Source organism: Megascapheus bottae, chromosome 9 (assembly GCF_031878675.1).
Source record: "Megascapheus bottae isolate mThoBot1 chromosome 9, mThoBot2.hap1, whole genome shotgun sequence".
Lineage (NCBI taxonomy): Eukaryota > Metazoa > Chordata > Mammalia > Rodentia > Geomyidae > Megascapheus > Megascapheus bottae.
In genome coordinates this window covers 61,687,057-61,705,027 of record NC_143517.1, presented here as the reverse complement: position 1 = coordinate 61,705,027, position 17,971 = coordinate 61,687,057, and the positions used below count along the sequence as shown (strand labels likewise).

Genomic DNA, 17,971 nt, shown 5'->3' with positions numbered 1-17,971 from the left:
TTTTTCCTTTTTGCTAGTCCTGGGCTTGAGCTCAGGGCCTGAGCACTGTCCTTGGACTTTCTCAAGGCTAGAGCTCTACCACTTGAGCCTCAGCGCCATTTTTGGCTTTTTTCTATGTATGTGGTACCGAGGAATCACACCCAGGTCTTCGTGCATGCTAGGCAAGCACTCTACCACTAGGCCAAACTCTCGGCCCCAATATACAGTTCTTTTTGAAGATGTGAAATTACTGAATTTCCTTCAGTAGTAAAATCTGGAATATATAAAAGTACTTGTTTTTGTGTAGCCTAGATATTTACATTTTGGATCATTTGCATTTTCAAAGAGATGAAATTGTATATATTGTGGGATAACATGATGCTTTGGTATCTATATGCATTATATACTATTCAAATCTCTATTTCCTCAAACAATTGTAATTTCTTTATGGAGAAATGCATTCAAAATCATTTCTTCTAATTTGATTATATATATATATATATTATCATCATCTCTAATCACCTAACTGCAATAGCACACCATGAGTTTCCATCAAATTCTTTATATCCATTCATCAATCTTTCCTCATGCATCCTCTGCTCCATGCTTGCAGTCTCCAATTGCCACATCCAACCCTACCCCCGCCGACTCTGAGTGGTATTATCCCTTCCCTTAGATCCCCACGGGTCTGCTCCCAAGCGGCAAACACTGTCAACTATCTTTATTTACTTTTTTGACAGGGTCTCACTCTGGTGGTAAACTCTTGGTCTTCTCCCAGGAGCCAGGATTCCCGGTGTACTGCTTACCATACCTGGCTAGTCAGCATCCTGATAGTCCCATTTTGCACATTGATGTGGAAGCTATAGATGGTCTCTCTCACACCATCTTCAAGATTGAGAAAACACTTGGTGCCCTCTGCACCACACCACTCTGCTGTTTCGCGCTGTTTTAGCAATTCAGGCGTGCTGTGGATGGCTAGTGGCTCCTCTCTAACCCTTCCTGCCAACTAGAGCAGGTGGTGTTGGAGACCCCTCTTCCTAGATGGCTTCTGGGCTACTTGCTGGCCCCGCCTCTTGGCCTGTCTCTTGCCTCTAGTCTAGATCATGGTTTCTCACATTGTCGCAAGCCTCTTTAGTTGGTTATACATCCTGATGTGATCCAAATAGTGAGACTTTTCACATGGTGACGTTGTCTTCCAGGGTAACTGTCCAGGAGCAGGCCTGCAAGCCCAGCCCTCCACTCTGGCTAGCAGAGGCTGGGAGGTCATCAGACCCACTTTAGAAGCCTCCGGACTTCACTGTGGTCATGGTCTGTTGTTTAGACAAGTTACCTGGGCCAAACGAGGTACAGGGGGAGGAGAGGGTTCCTAGATCTCTGCACCTGCCGAAATGGCCGAGTGCACGTGAAGCACACTGAGTGTAACTTAGAGACCCCCAGGGCACACCCAGCACACGCACGTGACAGAGTGCTAGGGTTAAAGAAAGTTCTGTCATGGAGTCACATTGAAGATTCATATTCATCTTATAGGTAATAAGCATGGAATGGGTCTGGAAAGCATTTAAATATTTTCATAAGATTATATTAATTGTATAAAATAATAGGTCTCATCATGAAATTTTTATACATGTCTATAATGAATTTTGAATTTGTCCACCTATCATTTCCCTCCTTTTAAAACATCTGTGAAAACCGGGCTAATTTGTGTCTTGGTTTTCTGCGGAATATTCGCCTCTTTTCTTTGTTTAGGTACAAAATATCAAATATAACTGTGTTGCAAAACTTGAAAAAATAGAATGCAGTTTACTCTTCTACAATCACTACAATCATTTTTACTGTATTTATTTTGTGTATCTTCCTTTTAACATTGTTGCAGTTATAGCATATGAGCAATGTGGTATCTTCACTTTTCCATTTCCATGAGTTGTCTCCCTTATACTATGAATCCATGACTGTCATTTTAAGATTCTTGTAGTTAGTAAGATGAATAGGTATGTTAAGAGTTTTCTTATCCAGTTTTATAAGTTGAGCATTCAGGCATCTCTTTATCTTATCTTATCATTTATCTTATTTAAATATATTGGACATAATTTATGTTCAACTATTATGGTCACCTGGTGACACTAAAAGAATTTGATCTGAACTCCATCTGGTCTATTCTATTTTCCTGCTTGCTTCATTCTACTCACAGTAGTGCATTCTGCAGTTTTCACCTGCGCCAGCTCACTAGAGTTTCTGTTGACTGGTCTGCTCTAGTTATCCATTCCTCCTTGTATTCCATTCTCATTCTTCCTCTCTCCTTCCTTCCACGTGTATTTCTCATCCTTTTATCGTATTCCAGTAAGTCTCTTATTTTTAGTATGTAAAAATAATTTCCATGTCTCGGGCACTTAAATACTACTAGGGAGGACAGGTCATAAACACTCAAACAAAAATCAACTAATATGAACACTAAAAAAGAAAAACATTCAGTATGCCAATATGCTGTTCAGAGGAGTAAAATGAGATAACATCTGTTGGAGAATGTCTGGTTGTCATAAAAAGAACCAAAGCAAAGGCAATACCTACCACTTTTCTCGACTACAACGTTATTATGTGTCCCTTTTTAATTAATGAATGATTAGTGCAGAGAAGTTTGGAATTATGTGAGTGCTCAGTTCTCATGACATTTTTACATGTTAGTATTACATTCACTAATGAGTTTTTCATCTCATCATTCTGTCTTAATTTCTTGACATTCTATTGTTAAGGAAGAGGTTCACCTCCTGCCCCATTTCATATCTCTTATCATTCCTTAGATGGATGCCCTATGATTCTCATAAGAGGACTCATTGAGTTCTTGTGCCAGAACTACTGCTTTACTAAAGCTGTGGTGGCACCTACATGGTGGCGTTAGTACGTTATGGACTTTGTCTTCTTTTTTATTTATTTTTTTTGCTGGTACTGGGACTTGAACTTAGAACCTTTCATTCATTTGACTTCTTCACCCAAGGCTTATGTTCTTCTACTTGAGCCACACCTCCACTCGTGTATTTTGCTGGTTAACTGGAAATAAAAATCTCATGAGTTTGTCTACCTGGGCTGATTTTAAAGTGGTTCTCTGATCTCAGCCTCCTGAGTAGCTAGCCACTGATACCCAGAGGGATGTTTGTTTTATTCAATAAAATGTATCGAAATCATTATTAAGCTAGATGATCAAAATGTCCAAGGCCTGGCCAAAGAAGCCTTTTCAAGCAGATAATTGTGTTTCAAAATCTCCTTGTTATTCTCTGGGCACTTCCTTGTGTTGTGGCACGTAAAAATGTTGCTTGTATCTCATTTGTTATCCTAACTATCTAGGAAGCTGAGATCTGAGAATCAAGGTTCAAAGTTAGCCCCAACCGAAAAGGATGAGCGACTCCATCTCCAAATTAGCTTAGCAAACAGCCAGGTTGAAGACATGGCTCAAGTTGTAGAGAACTAGCTGAGCAAGCAAGCTGAGAAAGCATGAGGCCCTGAGTTCAAACCCTGATACTAGAAAAAAGTATCAGGAACCAATGTTTACTTAAGTTAAATACTTGCAAAACAGTAATCAGAAAGCAGTGTGTATGTAATCAGCAAGACTAGGACAGGGTGCATATGCAGAAGTTTGAAGAGACAAATGAGGTCAGGTAGGGCTAGGCTGTCTGCATGACTGGCTCCAGGCGCTGAAGACTAGAGACTAGCTGCCAAGACAGCTATCCAAAGATGAGTCAGTCACAAGAGAGATGGCCTTGAACTGAACCGAGCCTGCAGAGGCTGCCATGGAAGCCAGGTGGGCTCTCCCTTACCTGATAGTTAGAGCTGAAAGTACTCTGCTCAAGGATTGGTGTGTTTCCTTCTGTCCTTTAGCTACATTGATACTCAGAAGGGTACCATAGCTGGTCTCTTGGTAATAGCTAATGTTTACTGACTCTATGTGTCAGGCACTAAGCTAAGAACATCACGTGAATCATCTTCCATGATCTCTGCAGTGACTCCTGCTCATGGTGTGGTTGAAAGCGAGGTGCTGACAAAACTTGACCTAACTGTAAATTTCATCGGACAGGCGAAGGCTTATAATTTACCTAAGGTTCTACGGATGACACAGACGTAGGACTTGAATTCATGTTGTTGAATTCCAAAATCAGAACTTCTCGTGACTAAGATCCTACAGAATACCAAGAACTGGGATCATTTCAAATTCAAGTCGGAATTTGCTTTGTGTATAATGAGGGTAGTTAGATCAGATTTATTCTGAAACTCTGCTTCTGGGCATACATGTTTTCTCTTTTCCTCAGAGTGTTAGAACCTCTCATTTTCCACCTTGATTGATACCTTTGATTTAGCTCTCAGTGGCTTAGGAGCCATGATCTATCTTATAGATGACTTTGCAAGTATTAGTTTGCATATATCATTTGAACATTAGTTTCAGGAAATGCCTTTTCTTTGGGGGCTACTTCTTACCATCACACTCCATTGTGAAAAGTATCCTAACTATCTAGCTAATAAAACTCAGAAGACACTCCCAGGCGCTATCTCTGGAAGTGGGACTTTGTTTCTAATATGACTCCTTCCCTAGGTAGCAGCTTATCCTTAGTATCTGTGACTAAATCCAAGCACTGAACCAGCCTGCGTCTTGAACAGCTGAGCAGGAAATGTGATGGTCCCCTAGCAGGAAGTAGCTGAAAACATGAAAGAGCAAAAAGTGAGAAAGGAGTAAGTTTTTGAGTGGAGATTTCTGAAAACCACTTTTTGAAAGCACTACAAATAATCAGCACGTTCAAATGATTACATTTCTTGTATCTATCATTTGCTATTATGTAGATTTATTTATCATTGTTTTTCTTGTTCTCAACAGGATGCGAGGTGCTGACAAAACTTGACTTAACTGTAAATTTCATTGGCGATCTGAGCAGTATTAAAACCCTGAAGCACAACATCCACCTGAAGGAGCTTTTCCTCATGGGAAATCCTTGCGCGAGCTTTGATGGCTACAGGGCGTTCGTGGTGGCCACCCTACCACAGTTAAAGGTATCACTTGTTTTAGCAAGGCATTAAACACAGGAAAAGCAAAATGCGTGACTATGATCATTCCTGATGAATTCACAGGGTAAAAGGTTCACGAGAGTTGAAGTTCATTCTTTGACATCTAGATCTTAATATTTATTACTCTGTTCAATACAACTTTGTTTTTGTTTGTTTATTTATTTTGTTTGTTTGTTTTGGTCAGTGGTGGAGCTTGAACTCTGGACCTGGGTGCTGGCCCTGAGCTCTTCAGCTCAAGGCTATTACCCCTTGAACCACAGCCCCACTTCTGGTGTTCTGGTGGTTAATTGCAGGTAAGAGTTTCATGCCCTTGAGTGCCCAGGTTGGCTTTGAACTGCAATCCTCAGATCTCAGCCTCCTGAGTAGCTAGGATTACAGGCATGAGCCACCTGTGCTAGGCAACAATACATCTTTAAATAATGTTACATACAAAATTTTTCTTCTTTATCAAAACATGCAGAGCTGAATCTCTTTCTTAATTAGTTCAAATCATCATTACGAAGCACCTCCTTCATAGCTTATGCATTATTACTAAATGCAAAGTCTAGAGCTTTAGATGTGGCTATGCCTAATTCATAATTCCTTTGTATTGTTTAATCTTAAACAACTCCTGTACAATTTTTTATTATTACTTTTTCTTAACTCATTTGTGTGTGTGTGTTTGTGTGTGTGTGTGACGGGGCCTGATTTCTGCCTGGGCTCAAGGCTACTGTACTATCCTTGAGCCAAGCCCCACTTCCTGTTTTCTTTTTTTAAATATTTTATTCACATTGATTTTTATATCATATTTCAAATGTCATATTTAACAAGTATTCAAGAAGGGAATCTCTAAATCATGACATATTTCATAAGCATGTCATTCAACAAATGCTAGCAAGATGCCTCCAAAGGGCCAAGCCTACACTGTGTAGTCACTGAGTAAACAGAAGTGAGTCAGATGTGGTACCTGACCTCAAGGGAGGGACAAACGGGAAGATGATCATCTATGCCTAAATCATAAAATCATACCCTCTACCCAGCTGTCAGTTCCTTAACAACCAAGTCTTATTTTAGAGTCTCGTGTTGAAATACTGATAAGTTTGAGTAAAAAGCAGGATCTTGAATTTCTTCCAGAAGCTAGATAAGGTAGGATTCTCAAGCCATGAACAGGCAGGAAGTTCATGAGAACTTCACGAATCCTTTTAAGTAACAAGACTCAATTCCAACTCTCTTTGGCACTGAAACCATAGACCATACAGTATAAGGGTTACAAAAGGGATGGTCTTGTCTGGAGAATGGACACCACTTTCCATTTTCTAGAGGTTAATTGGAGATAAGAATCTCAGGTCCTTTTGTGCCTGGGCTGATTTTGAACCTTGATCATCAGATCTCAGCCGCCTGAGCAGCTTGGATTACAGGCGTGAGCCATTGCTTAACTCATTTTTGATGTCAGTGGTTCTCAGAGTTTGATGCCCATCCGAATGCTTGGAGGGATTTTGAAAACTGCTGTCATCCCAAAGGTTTCTGAGGCAGGTGTGAGGTGGGACACTTGTCACGGAGAGTTGTGTCATATGGATGATGCTAGTCTAGGGAGCTCCTCAGAGAACCACTATTCTCTATGGCTTCCGGGAAAACATGTCTTTTTCCCTTCTCTCCCGCCCAAATAGCATAGACTTCATATATAGCACTTACACTTCATGTATAAGACTCACATTTCCAGCAAGCTATGGGTTCCATAGCAGCAGGCCCCAGCTGGATGGCTTCTAACCTGATTCTCCCAGGAGATGTGTCACTCCTCATGTAGGTTGTCCCTAAGCCTATAAGAGTGCCTCCCAGCAATTTTAGATGTTGGTCACTAGACCCATGTGGATTTTGCCTTTACTTCTTTTATTTTTTATCCCGCGTACCACCCTTATTTCTTTTTTGTTTTTTTTTTAATTGTTGGGATAATGTCTACAGGGATTACAGTTATATTTGTCGGGTAGTAGATGCATTACTTCTCACACATTGATCCCCCTTATTTCTTATTTTCTAATTTTATTATTTTTTAAAAAATCATCTGTAAGCTTTCTCTTCCACAAGTCACTTATAAATACAGTGGATCTTGATCAACATGGTTGCTGCATCATTCCTCTCCATTTTTTACTGGTACGTCTCACCATCCAACTACAACTTAATTATTTATTTCTTTTGCCAGACCTGGGGCTTGAACTCAGAGCCTAGGCACTGTTTCTGAACCTGGGGCTTGAACTCGGAGCCTAGGCACTGTTCCTGAGTTTCGCTTGTTCAAGGCTACTTCCAGCTTTTTCTGTGTATGTGGTACTGAGAAATTGAACCCAGGACTTTATGCATGCTAGGCAATCACTCTACCACTAGGCCACACTCCTAGCCCTGCAAATGGGAATTCTTACAACCCCTTCTCAGGTTCCATTAATTTTCTGGAGCAGCTCCCAGAACTCTGGGTAGCACCCATCTTTACCAATGTATTATAATGGATGTTACAAAGGATTTGAAGAGATGCTTAGGAAAAGACATGAGGGAGCTCTCGGACGCTCTCCTGGCGTGCCCACCTGCAGGAACCTCCACTGCACAGCAGTGGCACTGGCCTTTTTTGAAGCTCTCATTACAGACTTTATATAGCATGAAAGGCTTATGGAAACTATCCAACCTCCAGGGGTGTAGGGAAGGAAAGAGGGTCCTGTCTTCTTGAATGAGGATGGGAACCTACCGACAGACAAGACAGGTGGGCGACTTTTTCTATGGCCTGCTCTAGGCAGAGGGAGATTAGAGTTTCTCTGACCTGTCTTGTGGTAAAAGTTATAAGGCAGCAGACGTTACAGTATCACAATAATCCTGCCATCACCCTCAAATATAATGAATTTGGAACCTTGGAATCATACAGCATACAGCAGAGCAAACTAAGGGATTAGTGTTCATTTTCATGCCATGTACGATTTCTTTGCGATTTGTGATGGCACCTCTACGGTTCTCCGAGCCCTGCACTGCATAGACTGCTGTGTTCTCTGTGCACCAGAGATGGCTGAGTATGCATCAGTGGAATGTGTTTCTTCTGATGCACCATTTCTATGAGAATGAGTAAGTCAGGGAATTGAATCTAGAATAAGAGATAAATTCTCTCAAATAGAACCCAGATAATCATCACCGTAAAAAGGCTTCCCCTAAAAGAGATGATGAGAGGCAGATTGTCTCGGGAATGGGTCTAGGAGGGTAAGCCTATGAGCCATTTCCTGAAGGACTGGGGTTCGTGAAAGCTGCAGGTCCCTCAGCTGAGCCTGTCCGTGTTCCCAGGCTAAGGCTGCAGGTACGGAAGTATTACCTGGAAGCAGGGCCAGCTGCTGTACACACATTATTGATGGCTCCAAAGGTGTATGTGAAGAGACAGCGAGATGCGTTCAGAGGCAGAGCTGTCAGTGGGACTCACAGAATGTACACCCCATGTTTGGGCTGACATGAGTCATGAGTAGAACAGGTCAGGTTTGAACCTACCTGCATCACCCTAACCCTCTCCTCTCCCCAGTGCCTCTCCACACTTATGGGGACCATCGCATCAAGCCTTTCAGAAAGACTACATTAAATCAACAGCTAGAGGAGGCAACAGTAGCTTTTGGTCAAATGTCTTTACACATGTTCTTACCAGTACTTAAAACTGGTAGATCTACTTTAGAATCTTGATTACCAGTGTATTGAACGTTTGCGATCAATCTTCAGTACATGTGTTAAAGGATGTATGAGCTTCCTAGGACTGTTGTAACAAAACAGAAACTTGAAGAAATCGATCACCTCATAATTCTGAGGCCTGAGATTGTAGCTCCAGTGGCGGAGCGTGTTTGCAGTGTGTTCCTAATATATGTGAAGCCCCAGTAATGGGGGCAAGGAGTGCGAGAAGGACAGGATTTCTTTCATAGTTCTAGAGGCCTGATGATCAGTCGATGTGTTGCAGGGTGGGTCTCTGGCCTGTGCAGAACATTTGATTCATCCCTCTCTCCTTGCCTTGCAGAAGTGAGCACCGCGCTCTGCCTTTGCCATTACCTAGCATTCTCTCGGGTTTCTGTCTTTTTCCACATTCTTTTGGTTCCAGCATCGATTATGAGTTATGGTCTCACTGTAATATGTTTAATCGATTACACATATGATGACTCTGTTTCTAAGTAAAGCCAAATGTTGAAGTACTGGAGGTTAGAACTTTAGCCCCTGATAAATTTCCAAAGCCAGCAGCGTGTTGGGCTTACATTTCTCTGTAACTATTCTGATATTTCTCCCTTCTTTTATACACAGGACCTCTGTGATTCTAATACAGGTTGTCCTGGTCATTCACTATCCTTAATTAGCTCTGAAAAGTCTGTTGCCATCTAACCACCGGGAGTAGAATATGGATGTTATTGGGAAATCATGATCTGCCTGCCACATCCTTCTAAATACCGTCCCTTTTCTAGAATAATGATAGGTAAATAAATGGGCATCTTTAAACTGGTTGCTTTAACATTTCGGATTTCTGATGATTTTTTTCTATTTTAACTTGGAAAAAGTATTCTGTAAGTACAAAAGGCAAACAGGGATTACAACAATTAATAGTTGTACTCTGTGTGCTGTTAAAGTTAGAACATAGGTTGGATCAGAGCTCACCTGGCTGCAAAATTCAAAGTTTGTTTTTGTGGGGGCCATTTGGGAAATGTTCTGTTTTGGAGCTAGTAGTTGACTTAACCCTCCACACTTGATATTGTGAGCAGTTACACAATTAATACAGACTGCTTTGAGAGCCTTGATATAAGCCCTACTTACTATTGTCAGCAATGATACATTGTAAACTGTTCTGTTTCTGATTCTTCCTATTAACTACTTTCTTTGATTTATTATTTCTTTTTTTTTGCTTTTCCCAATTTTTTTTTATTGTCAGGGTGATATATAGAGGGGGCTATAGTTACAATTGTCAGGTAGTGGGTACATTACTTCTTGAACATTGATACTCCTTCCCATATTTTTTCCCACTTTCCCTCCCCCATAATTCATTTTTTTGCCAGTCCTGGGCTTGAGCTCAGGGCCTGAGCACTGTCCTTGGACTTTCTCAAGGGTAGAGCTCTACTACTTGAGCCTCAGCACCACTTCTGGCTTTTTTTTCTATGTATGTGGTACCGAGGAATCGAACCTGTGTCTTCGTGCACTCTACCACTAGGCTGAACTCCCGGCCCATGATTCATTATTTTTAAGTTAAAAATATTCCAATCCAAATCAACTTGGGACTGACTTGCTCTGTTACTTTCGAATGATGACATTATGCATATTGTGTTTTATCTAAGTGGTTGGACGGCAAAGAAATCGAGCGCTCAGAAAGGATTCTGGCATTGCAGGACTACTTAGCAATTGAACAGCAAATCAGAGAGCAGGAGAAAGCTTACTCCCTCAAAAGGGCCAAAGAGAAAGAAGAGGCACAGAGGAAACTTGAGGAAGATCTTGAAAAGGAGGACAAAAGATGTGGTCCCGGCTTTGATGGGCGTTGGTACACAGACATCCCTCCTGCTCTGTACGTAAAGCAGTGGACTTTACCTTTCTAGTCAACTTGTAGTACTGTAACAAAATGTGTTCTCTTCCTATGATGTTAAGTGTCACTTATATTCTGGGCTATCAGTTATATTTTGGGATATCTCTTTGAAGAATAAAATGTGATGAAAGGAAGTGGCGCTGTGACACAAGTGGTAGAGTGCTGTACTTGAGCTGAAGAGCTCAGGGACATCATCCAGACCAAGAGTACAAGCCCCATGATCGACAAAAAAAAGTGGTGAAAGTTTCTGTGTGTGCGTGTGTGCGTGTGTGTGCGTGTGTGTGTGTGTGTGTGTGCGTGTGTGTGCGTGTGTGTGTGCGTGTGTGTGTGCGTGTGTGTGTGTGTGTGTGCGTGTGTGTGTGCGTGTGTGTGTGTGCGCGTGTGTGTTGCACATGCAGGTAGATACAGGTAGAGTTCTTTTAGGTATTGACATCACAAAGAGGCATTATTTCCTTTGCTTATGTGAGTGCTGATGTCTCTTACCTGTAGCCCTTGCTATTTGGAAGATAACAGGAGGAGCACAGTTCCAGGCTAGCAGGAGTAAAATGTTTATGAGACTTCTGACTTAACCGAAAATGCTGCACTGTCTCTCATTTCCAGTGCAGTGGGAAGAGTCAGTATAAGGATCAATGTCTAGGCTTACCTGGGCAAGAAGGAAGAGTCTACCTCAAAAATAAGCAGCACTAAAAGGATGGTAGCTGAAGCAGTAGAGCATCTGCCTAGCACATGCAAAGCTCTGAGTTTAAGCCCAGTACTCCCCCCTCAAAAGAGAAGAGAAAAACTTTGTACAGACTAGCAACTTAATTTGCATGTAAAATTACCTCAGATAAATCTTCCTGAACCACGCACAAGAAAGATGAATTAACAGGTGCACTTTGATTTATAAAGTGGGAATATTTTAGAAAAAATTAAAATCACGATTATAAATCGAATAATTCTGATTGCATCATAAAAACATCTGTTTTGCAAGTTATATGGCAAATACATTTTCATGTGATTAATAACCTTCTAATTGGTCTTTTATATGAATCTGAATTTTTTATACTGTTTATTGTAAATGAATCACAAATATAGTCAGTTGATTTGATTCCATATAATGAAAGCTTTAAATATTTAGATAACAATCTCTTCAAATACAGAAAAACAAATCATTTCAGACATGCATAAATGTTTAAAAATAATTAAATAGGCAGCTATTGTCCCACCACCCATATGTAGGAAATAATAACTATTTGCATGTTCATTTGGGACCTTTGAAAAATAAGAAATAACATGTCATTAAGAAAACAGAAGCTTTTTGAACATTCTTTGATCCTGTTCCTTCCTTTATTTTCCATGGTGTCTGTCCTTCGGAAGCTGATTCATAGGTTGCAAGAAAGGGAGTTGAGAATCTTAGCTTCAATGGAAGCTTCCATTTGAGAGGAAGAAGCATCCTGAAGTGGAAGTATCCGAAAAGAGGATGCTAATGGGAATGGGCTTACACTGTGCCCAGTTCACGTGAACCATCTGTGACCGTGTCCTAGGCCATGTACCTTTGGAGTAGAAAGAGCCAGGCTTGAGCTGTGTAAAAGGGCCCCTGCCTAAGCAGGTAGCAGCAATGAGACTGGGGATGTGGAAAATCAATGCAAAAGAAGCTAATGAGTTCTCACAAGTCAAGGACTGACCATATCAGCACAAAGCAATGTGATCTGAACTTTCTTGTACTGTCTTTAAGATTGCCATGGTGCTGGTAAGAACAGAAGCCAGCATCTGGCACTGACTCCAGAGGTGGCAGCATAGTGAAGCTATAGCAGGCTTTCCCAGTCATCACCCAATCTTGGACTGAGCCAGTAGAGAATCTTGAAGAAGGAAGGAAGGACATATACTTAGACATATGTCTAAAATTTATTTAATCTGAAGCCTTTTTTTTTTCCAGTCCTGGGCTTTGAGCTCAGGGCTTGAGTACTGTCCTTGGGCTTTCTCAAGGCTGGAGCTCTACCACTTGAGCTTTTTTCTATATATATGGTACCAAAGACTCGAACTCAGGACTTCATGCATGCTAGGCAAGCACTCTACCACTAGGCCAAACTCCAGGCCCACTCTGAAGCCTTTTTAAATCTTGGATACGGGTTTTAGCTGTTCATGGAAGTGCCTATAGTAGGATATTTGATCGTGAATGGGAAGCAGGTTTTCAGGGTCCTTTTGAAAAAGATTTTTGTTTGTTTCCTAATCAGTTCACTCTACTGCATCATCCAAGTGGTCTCCATGCCTGCTCATTACCAGACCTTCCTGCAAAATACTGTAAGAATTACCAGTGTATTAAAGAGATTCTATGGAAGCCCAGGAATCTGTACTTTTAATACCCCCCCTCAGGTAATTCACACCAGCTAGGCTTAGGCAACCTTAATTCAGATGTGCTATGTTTGGGCAATAGAGGATGAGAACCTGCCCCAACTTAGCTCATTTAGACACTTGGAGACATTATCAATCAAAAGTAAATATTGTATTGTGAGATAAAGGAGAAATGTTAAAAGTAAAACTCATGAATTCATTTTTGCTTATACGTTCTGTGTCTACTGATTTTGCAGCCCATCTTCTACTGAAAGCCAAAGCCATGTTCAGGCCCCAGACATGCAAGAAGAGCAACACAGCACCAAGAAATCAGAGGAAAGTGAAGATGACCTGGAATTCTGGAACAAACCATCTGTGTTTACACCTGAATCTAGATTGGAAACTCTTAGACATGTGGAAAAGCAACGGAAAGCCCAGGAGAAGTCAAGGTATTCATTCTTCTACTACTGAAATAAGGCAGCACTCTTTTGTAGGCTATATTTTAAAATTCTTTTTAAATTTATTTATTTGTGTTAGTTCTGGGGCTTGAGCTCAGGGCCCTGGCTTTCATTTCTATTTCCCACTCAAAGCCAGTACTCTACCACTTGAGTTACACCTCCGCTCCATGGTTTTTGCTGATTAATTGGAAATAAGAATGTCTTCTGGGCTGCCTTTGAATTATGATCCTTAGATCTCAGCCTCCTGAATAGCTAGGATTGTAGAAATGAGCTGACAGGACCTGGCTTGGGCTATATTTTCATAATTGCATATCATTTGACTTAACACCTGTGTGTCACCTTTGTTAACCGCCACACAGGGTTAGCACTTTTCATTAATATTGAGATAGCTTCTTTATCTCTAAAGATTTGTTTTTATGAGTAGTTTTTAACCACTTTACATTATTTAGCAACCATTGTTCTGGGTTACAAATACTAGTTGGCATGGATAATGAAAAAGGTCAGTTTACAAGGTAAAAATTAGCTCATTTAAATCTGTTCTATTGATTTTCAAACTGAAGAATTAAAATTAGTTTCATTAGGCACTTTGTTTTTACAATAGACCTTTCTTGGACATTTAATGGAATAATGTCACTTTTGGAGTGTTTACATATAATTTGATGATTTTTCAGAAGCTAGGATACTGTTGTTTTCAGGGTGCTTCTTTTAAAGGTATCTTCTTATGTCATATGTTCTCATGTCTCTGCTTAATCTAGTCTGGCAAAATATATCTCTCAGAAATATTTGAAATTTATGAGATTGAGAATACAATCTGCATGGCAATGAGGTGAATCAAGTATAATATATCTCCCTGTGATTGTCAACTAGAAGAGAGAAGAAAAAAGTAGAAAGACTATTAAAACATCGACTACTTCCATAAATTTTGCTTTATTTAGCGGGGAGATATAGAGAGGTATAACAATCGGCCAATTTTTTATCCAGAATATTTGTCTGTGAAACATGGCAGTTTACATATGGAGAGGAAGCCACAAGTTTTATGTCTTGATGCTCTCTGTGCACTCTATATGATGTTGACAAGTAGCTATAAAAATGGTACATCATTTCTATTTAAAACATGACTTAAAATTATCTTCATAAAAATTAATTGGCTATTTGGACACCAGTGATTATGCTGTGATCTTAATTACTTAGGAGGCTGGTATCTGGAGAAATGCCAAATGCCACCAAATGCCATCTCCAAAATGAACAGAAAAAGCAGGGCTGGAGGAATGACCCAAGTGATAGAACACCAATTGAGTGAGAAAGCTTAGAAAGGTCCTGAGTTCAAACCTCAGTAATGGCAAAAAAAAAAGGCAAAAGCAAAATAAAACAATAAAATAAAATCTGTGTATATATAAACAAGATCTAAAAGGTGAGATGGACAACTTTGTTTAGATGATTAAGTTGTAAAAAGCAAAGGAAACTTTGAACTTCTAGTGTGCTTTTAATTGAGATTTTTATGGCCATTAAATATATATATTTCAATCTCACATATGATGACGGTTCACAGGCTTCAGTAGACACCACCACAGTTTTTGCTCCCTCTCTATCCTGTGGGATTCATGGAAATGTTAATGTGTGCTGGGGTATATAGCTGAGTGGGAGCCAACTCTCCTAGCATGCTTAAAGACCTGATTTGATCTTCAGCACTGCACAAAGAAATGAAAGGTGTACTCTTATTTATTGTTAGCAAATGAATCATCAATACGTTTCTTGATTGGTAGGTAAAGAACAAAAACATTTTGAGTCAATGTCAGATATCTCCTAGTGTGAATGTACCATACTGGGTACAATCATATGTTCATTGACACAGACGACCACATTTCTGGGTTTCACCACTATAAATGATGCTGTGAGCCATCTTTTTACATAGTCCCTTATGTACTGGTATTTTTATTTCTACAGAATAGATTCTCCTTGGTATTTTAAAAATTACAATTTTAGCTAAAGCAGAAGCTCTATACACAAATGGAGAATTGACAGTTATCTGGGTAAATCATGCATAAAATAGACTCATTTAAATATTCATGGGTATTTCATGAAAAGGAGTTTTCTTCCCCCATTCAAATGATCTGGCAGATTGTCTTGGTCATATTTTTGCTTTATAGCTCTAGATACGACCATATCAAAAACTAACTTTATTTGTCTTTACATTTAGGGTTTTATAATTAGTGTACATTAATAGTATAAGAGATTTCATTGTGATAATGTCATATGCATATGGTATCTGGCCCTGATTTTATTTAATCCCCAGCATAGCATTAAAGGAATTCGACTTCCTAAGTCAATTGTTGGTGCAGTCACAGATGTCTGATTAATTTTTCTTAAACTGTTCCACGAAGATCTGCGCATAACTTTTATGTCTCTTTGTTTCTTTTCCTCCTCCCCACTGCCTCATTCAGTGACAAAAGGAAGACAGTGAAACTGCCCCGGACTTTGGTCACTGAGGACGGGAAGGCCCTGAATGTCAACGCACCCAAGTACGTGAGGCCACGTGGGGAGTAGTGGTCATGGCAGGCCTGCAGTGTCAGACCGGCTTTGCCAGGAGCACACGAAGAGCTTGACAAGTCTAATAGTAATGTCACTTCATTGATGAGCGAGAGCCAAACATCCATGATGTTTTCAAGCTCATCCTTTCTTTGGCTTCTAGAAAGTGATCCTGACATATGGAAATCTTATTTATGTCTTCGATGAAATTTTGGACCACACACAATTTTATGCCTAGAAATTGCCACTGCATGATTGTTATATATATGTATTTTTCAAGCTCTTCAGTAGCAAGTTGGCTGAGAACACTTAGACATCTATCTCATTTGCATCATTCTCCTCTGGAATCCAACTACAAAGAATTTGAAGCTATGGAAAGATGGATAGAAATATCTAAATGAGGTTAATCAGAGAGGAACACTATTCAGACTGGAAATTCTAAGCCAGGCAACACCTTGTGTTAAAGAAAGCATGCTAAAATGAATATATACCCTAAAAGATAGACTAAACATGAAATCTTTGCCTTTCTTCTTTTTTCTCTTGTTGGTCTATAGCACTACTTCTGTTTTTTTTTTTCTAGTAGTTAATTAGGGATAAGAGTATCATGGACTTTCTTGCCCAGGCTGGCTTTGAACTGCAGTCCTCAGATCTCAGCCTTCTGAGTAGCTAGGATTACAGGCATGAGCCACCAGTACCCGATGCTATTATAAACTACTAATCACAGACTCTTTGCTTCTATTTTTCCATTTGCTATGTCATCACCAAGATAAAGACATTATCTAGAGTTATTTCCAGGTAACATTTCTCTTCCTCAGGTCTAAACTTCTGCCTGAGAGGGAAACAACTTTCTCAGAGTCAGTGATATGTTTGATTAATGCAGCACAGTTCTAGTGATTTCTGTAATCAGGTCTCTCCTGCAGCCCTCAGCCTTCTGTATCCATCCAACACAGAGGAATGCAGCAACATTCCTATACTATCGGGCCCTGCATATGCAGCAGTGATTGTGGCAGAAGCGTTCTTCATGGATCTTAAAAATCCAGTGTTGAGATTATGCCAGTGGCAGAAGGAAGATCTCCATAAGTCCACATGCCACCAGGAAGAACTCCACTCTTCTCGTCATCCTAAACAATGTACCTGCCCCTAAGACCAATCTCCAACTAAGCCCCACCTCCCACTCTGATTAGCTACTCCTGCCAGGGATTGGCCACCCATCCTTCCACCAAGCCATCATCCTGCCGAGAATCTTTCTCCTGTGAGCCATATCCTCTCCCTCTCTTGGTGCCTCTGCCTCTGTCCTCTGCAGGTCAGGCTTCATCAACAGACCGGTATCCTCACCTTTATCTCCGTTCAAGGACTTGGACTGAAGGTCTGCTTCCACCACTGCTCCTGCTCCTCCTCACCAGGGACCACAGGGCAATTCACAGCCTTTCTCCTCATTCCTCCATGCTTCTTCGCTCTGCCAAGGCCCAGACCTCCTTCCTGGGTTAGTACCATTGAACTTCCCAGCCCAACAGCCCTAACCTTCCACTTGCAGGATACAGGAGATCCCAGGATGCCGCCCCCTCTGCCTGTTCTCATCCACAACTTGACCCTCGGCTCTTTGGCCACTTCATTTCTGACCAGTGGTCTCACATTCTTTCCCCCTGCTTTGTTTCTATGTGTTCTCAAAGTAATCAATCCTGGCATACCTTCATCTTTCTTGTCTCTTCCTCATGCCATTGTTATCACCTCACAAAACACTGACACTGTATGTTATCAAGGACACTATCCCCACCCATGCTTGCCCTCACCTGGGAAGACCTGTTCTTAGCTGAGGGTCTAGGTTCTTATTTCATTGAAAAAAAGGGAAACAATCCAAGGTCCTGTGGTGATGGGTAAATCTGGAGGTCACAATTTAGCCTCTGCTGCCTTGCAGATCACAGCCCCTCTTCCCATCAACTTCCTGGCTTCTTAGTGACCCCTGTGCTCTTGCATCTCTGCCAGTATCCAGACAAATATTCAGGAAATCCAACTATCTTTCCCTTCCAGGTCTGCTGTGTACCCCACAGAATATCTGAAGTTCTCAGTGGGTTTTGTCTCCATGTTCTTACTTCAAGTTTTCTTTTTAGAGCCATTTCTG

At 40.7% G+C, this 17,971-nt stretch overlaps 1 protein-coding gene across 2 annotated transcripts in view; it reads left to right on the top strand.

Annotated features, from left to right (window-relative positions):
- The window catches only part of Dnaaf11 (dynein axonemal assembly factor 11), a 78,625-nt gene that overhangs the window by 21,115 nt on the left and 39,539 nt on the right, over positions 1 to 17,971 (top strand). For both annotated transcript variants that reach the window (XM_090339422.1, XM_090339421.1), the window contains exons 4-7: positions 4,835 to 5,007; positions 10,317 to 10,540; positions 13,126 to 13,317; positions 15,768 to 15,845. In XM_090339422.1, coding sequence (XP_090195548.1) covers positions 4,835 to 5,007; positions 10,317 to 10,540; positions 13,126 to 13,317; positions 15,768 to 15,845 — 667 coding nt within the window. The remainder of the gene's footprint in view (positions 1 to 4,834; positions 5,008 to 10,316; positions 10,541 to 13,125; positions 13,318 to 15,767; positions 15,846 to 17,971) is intronic.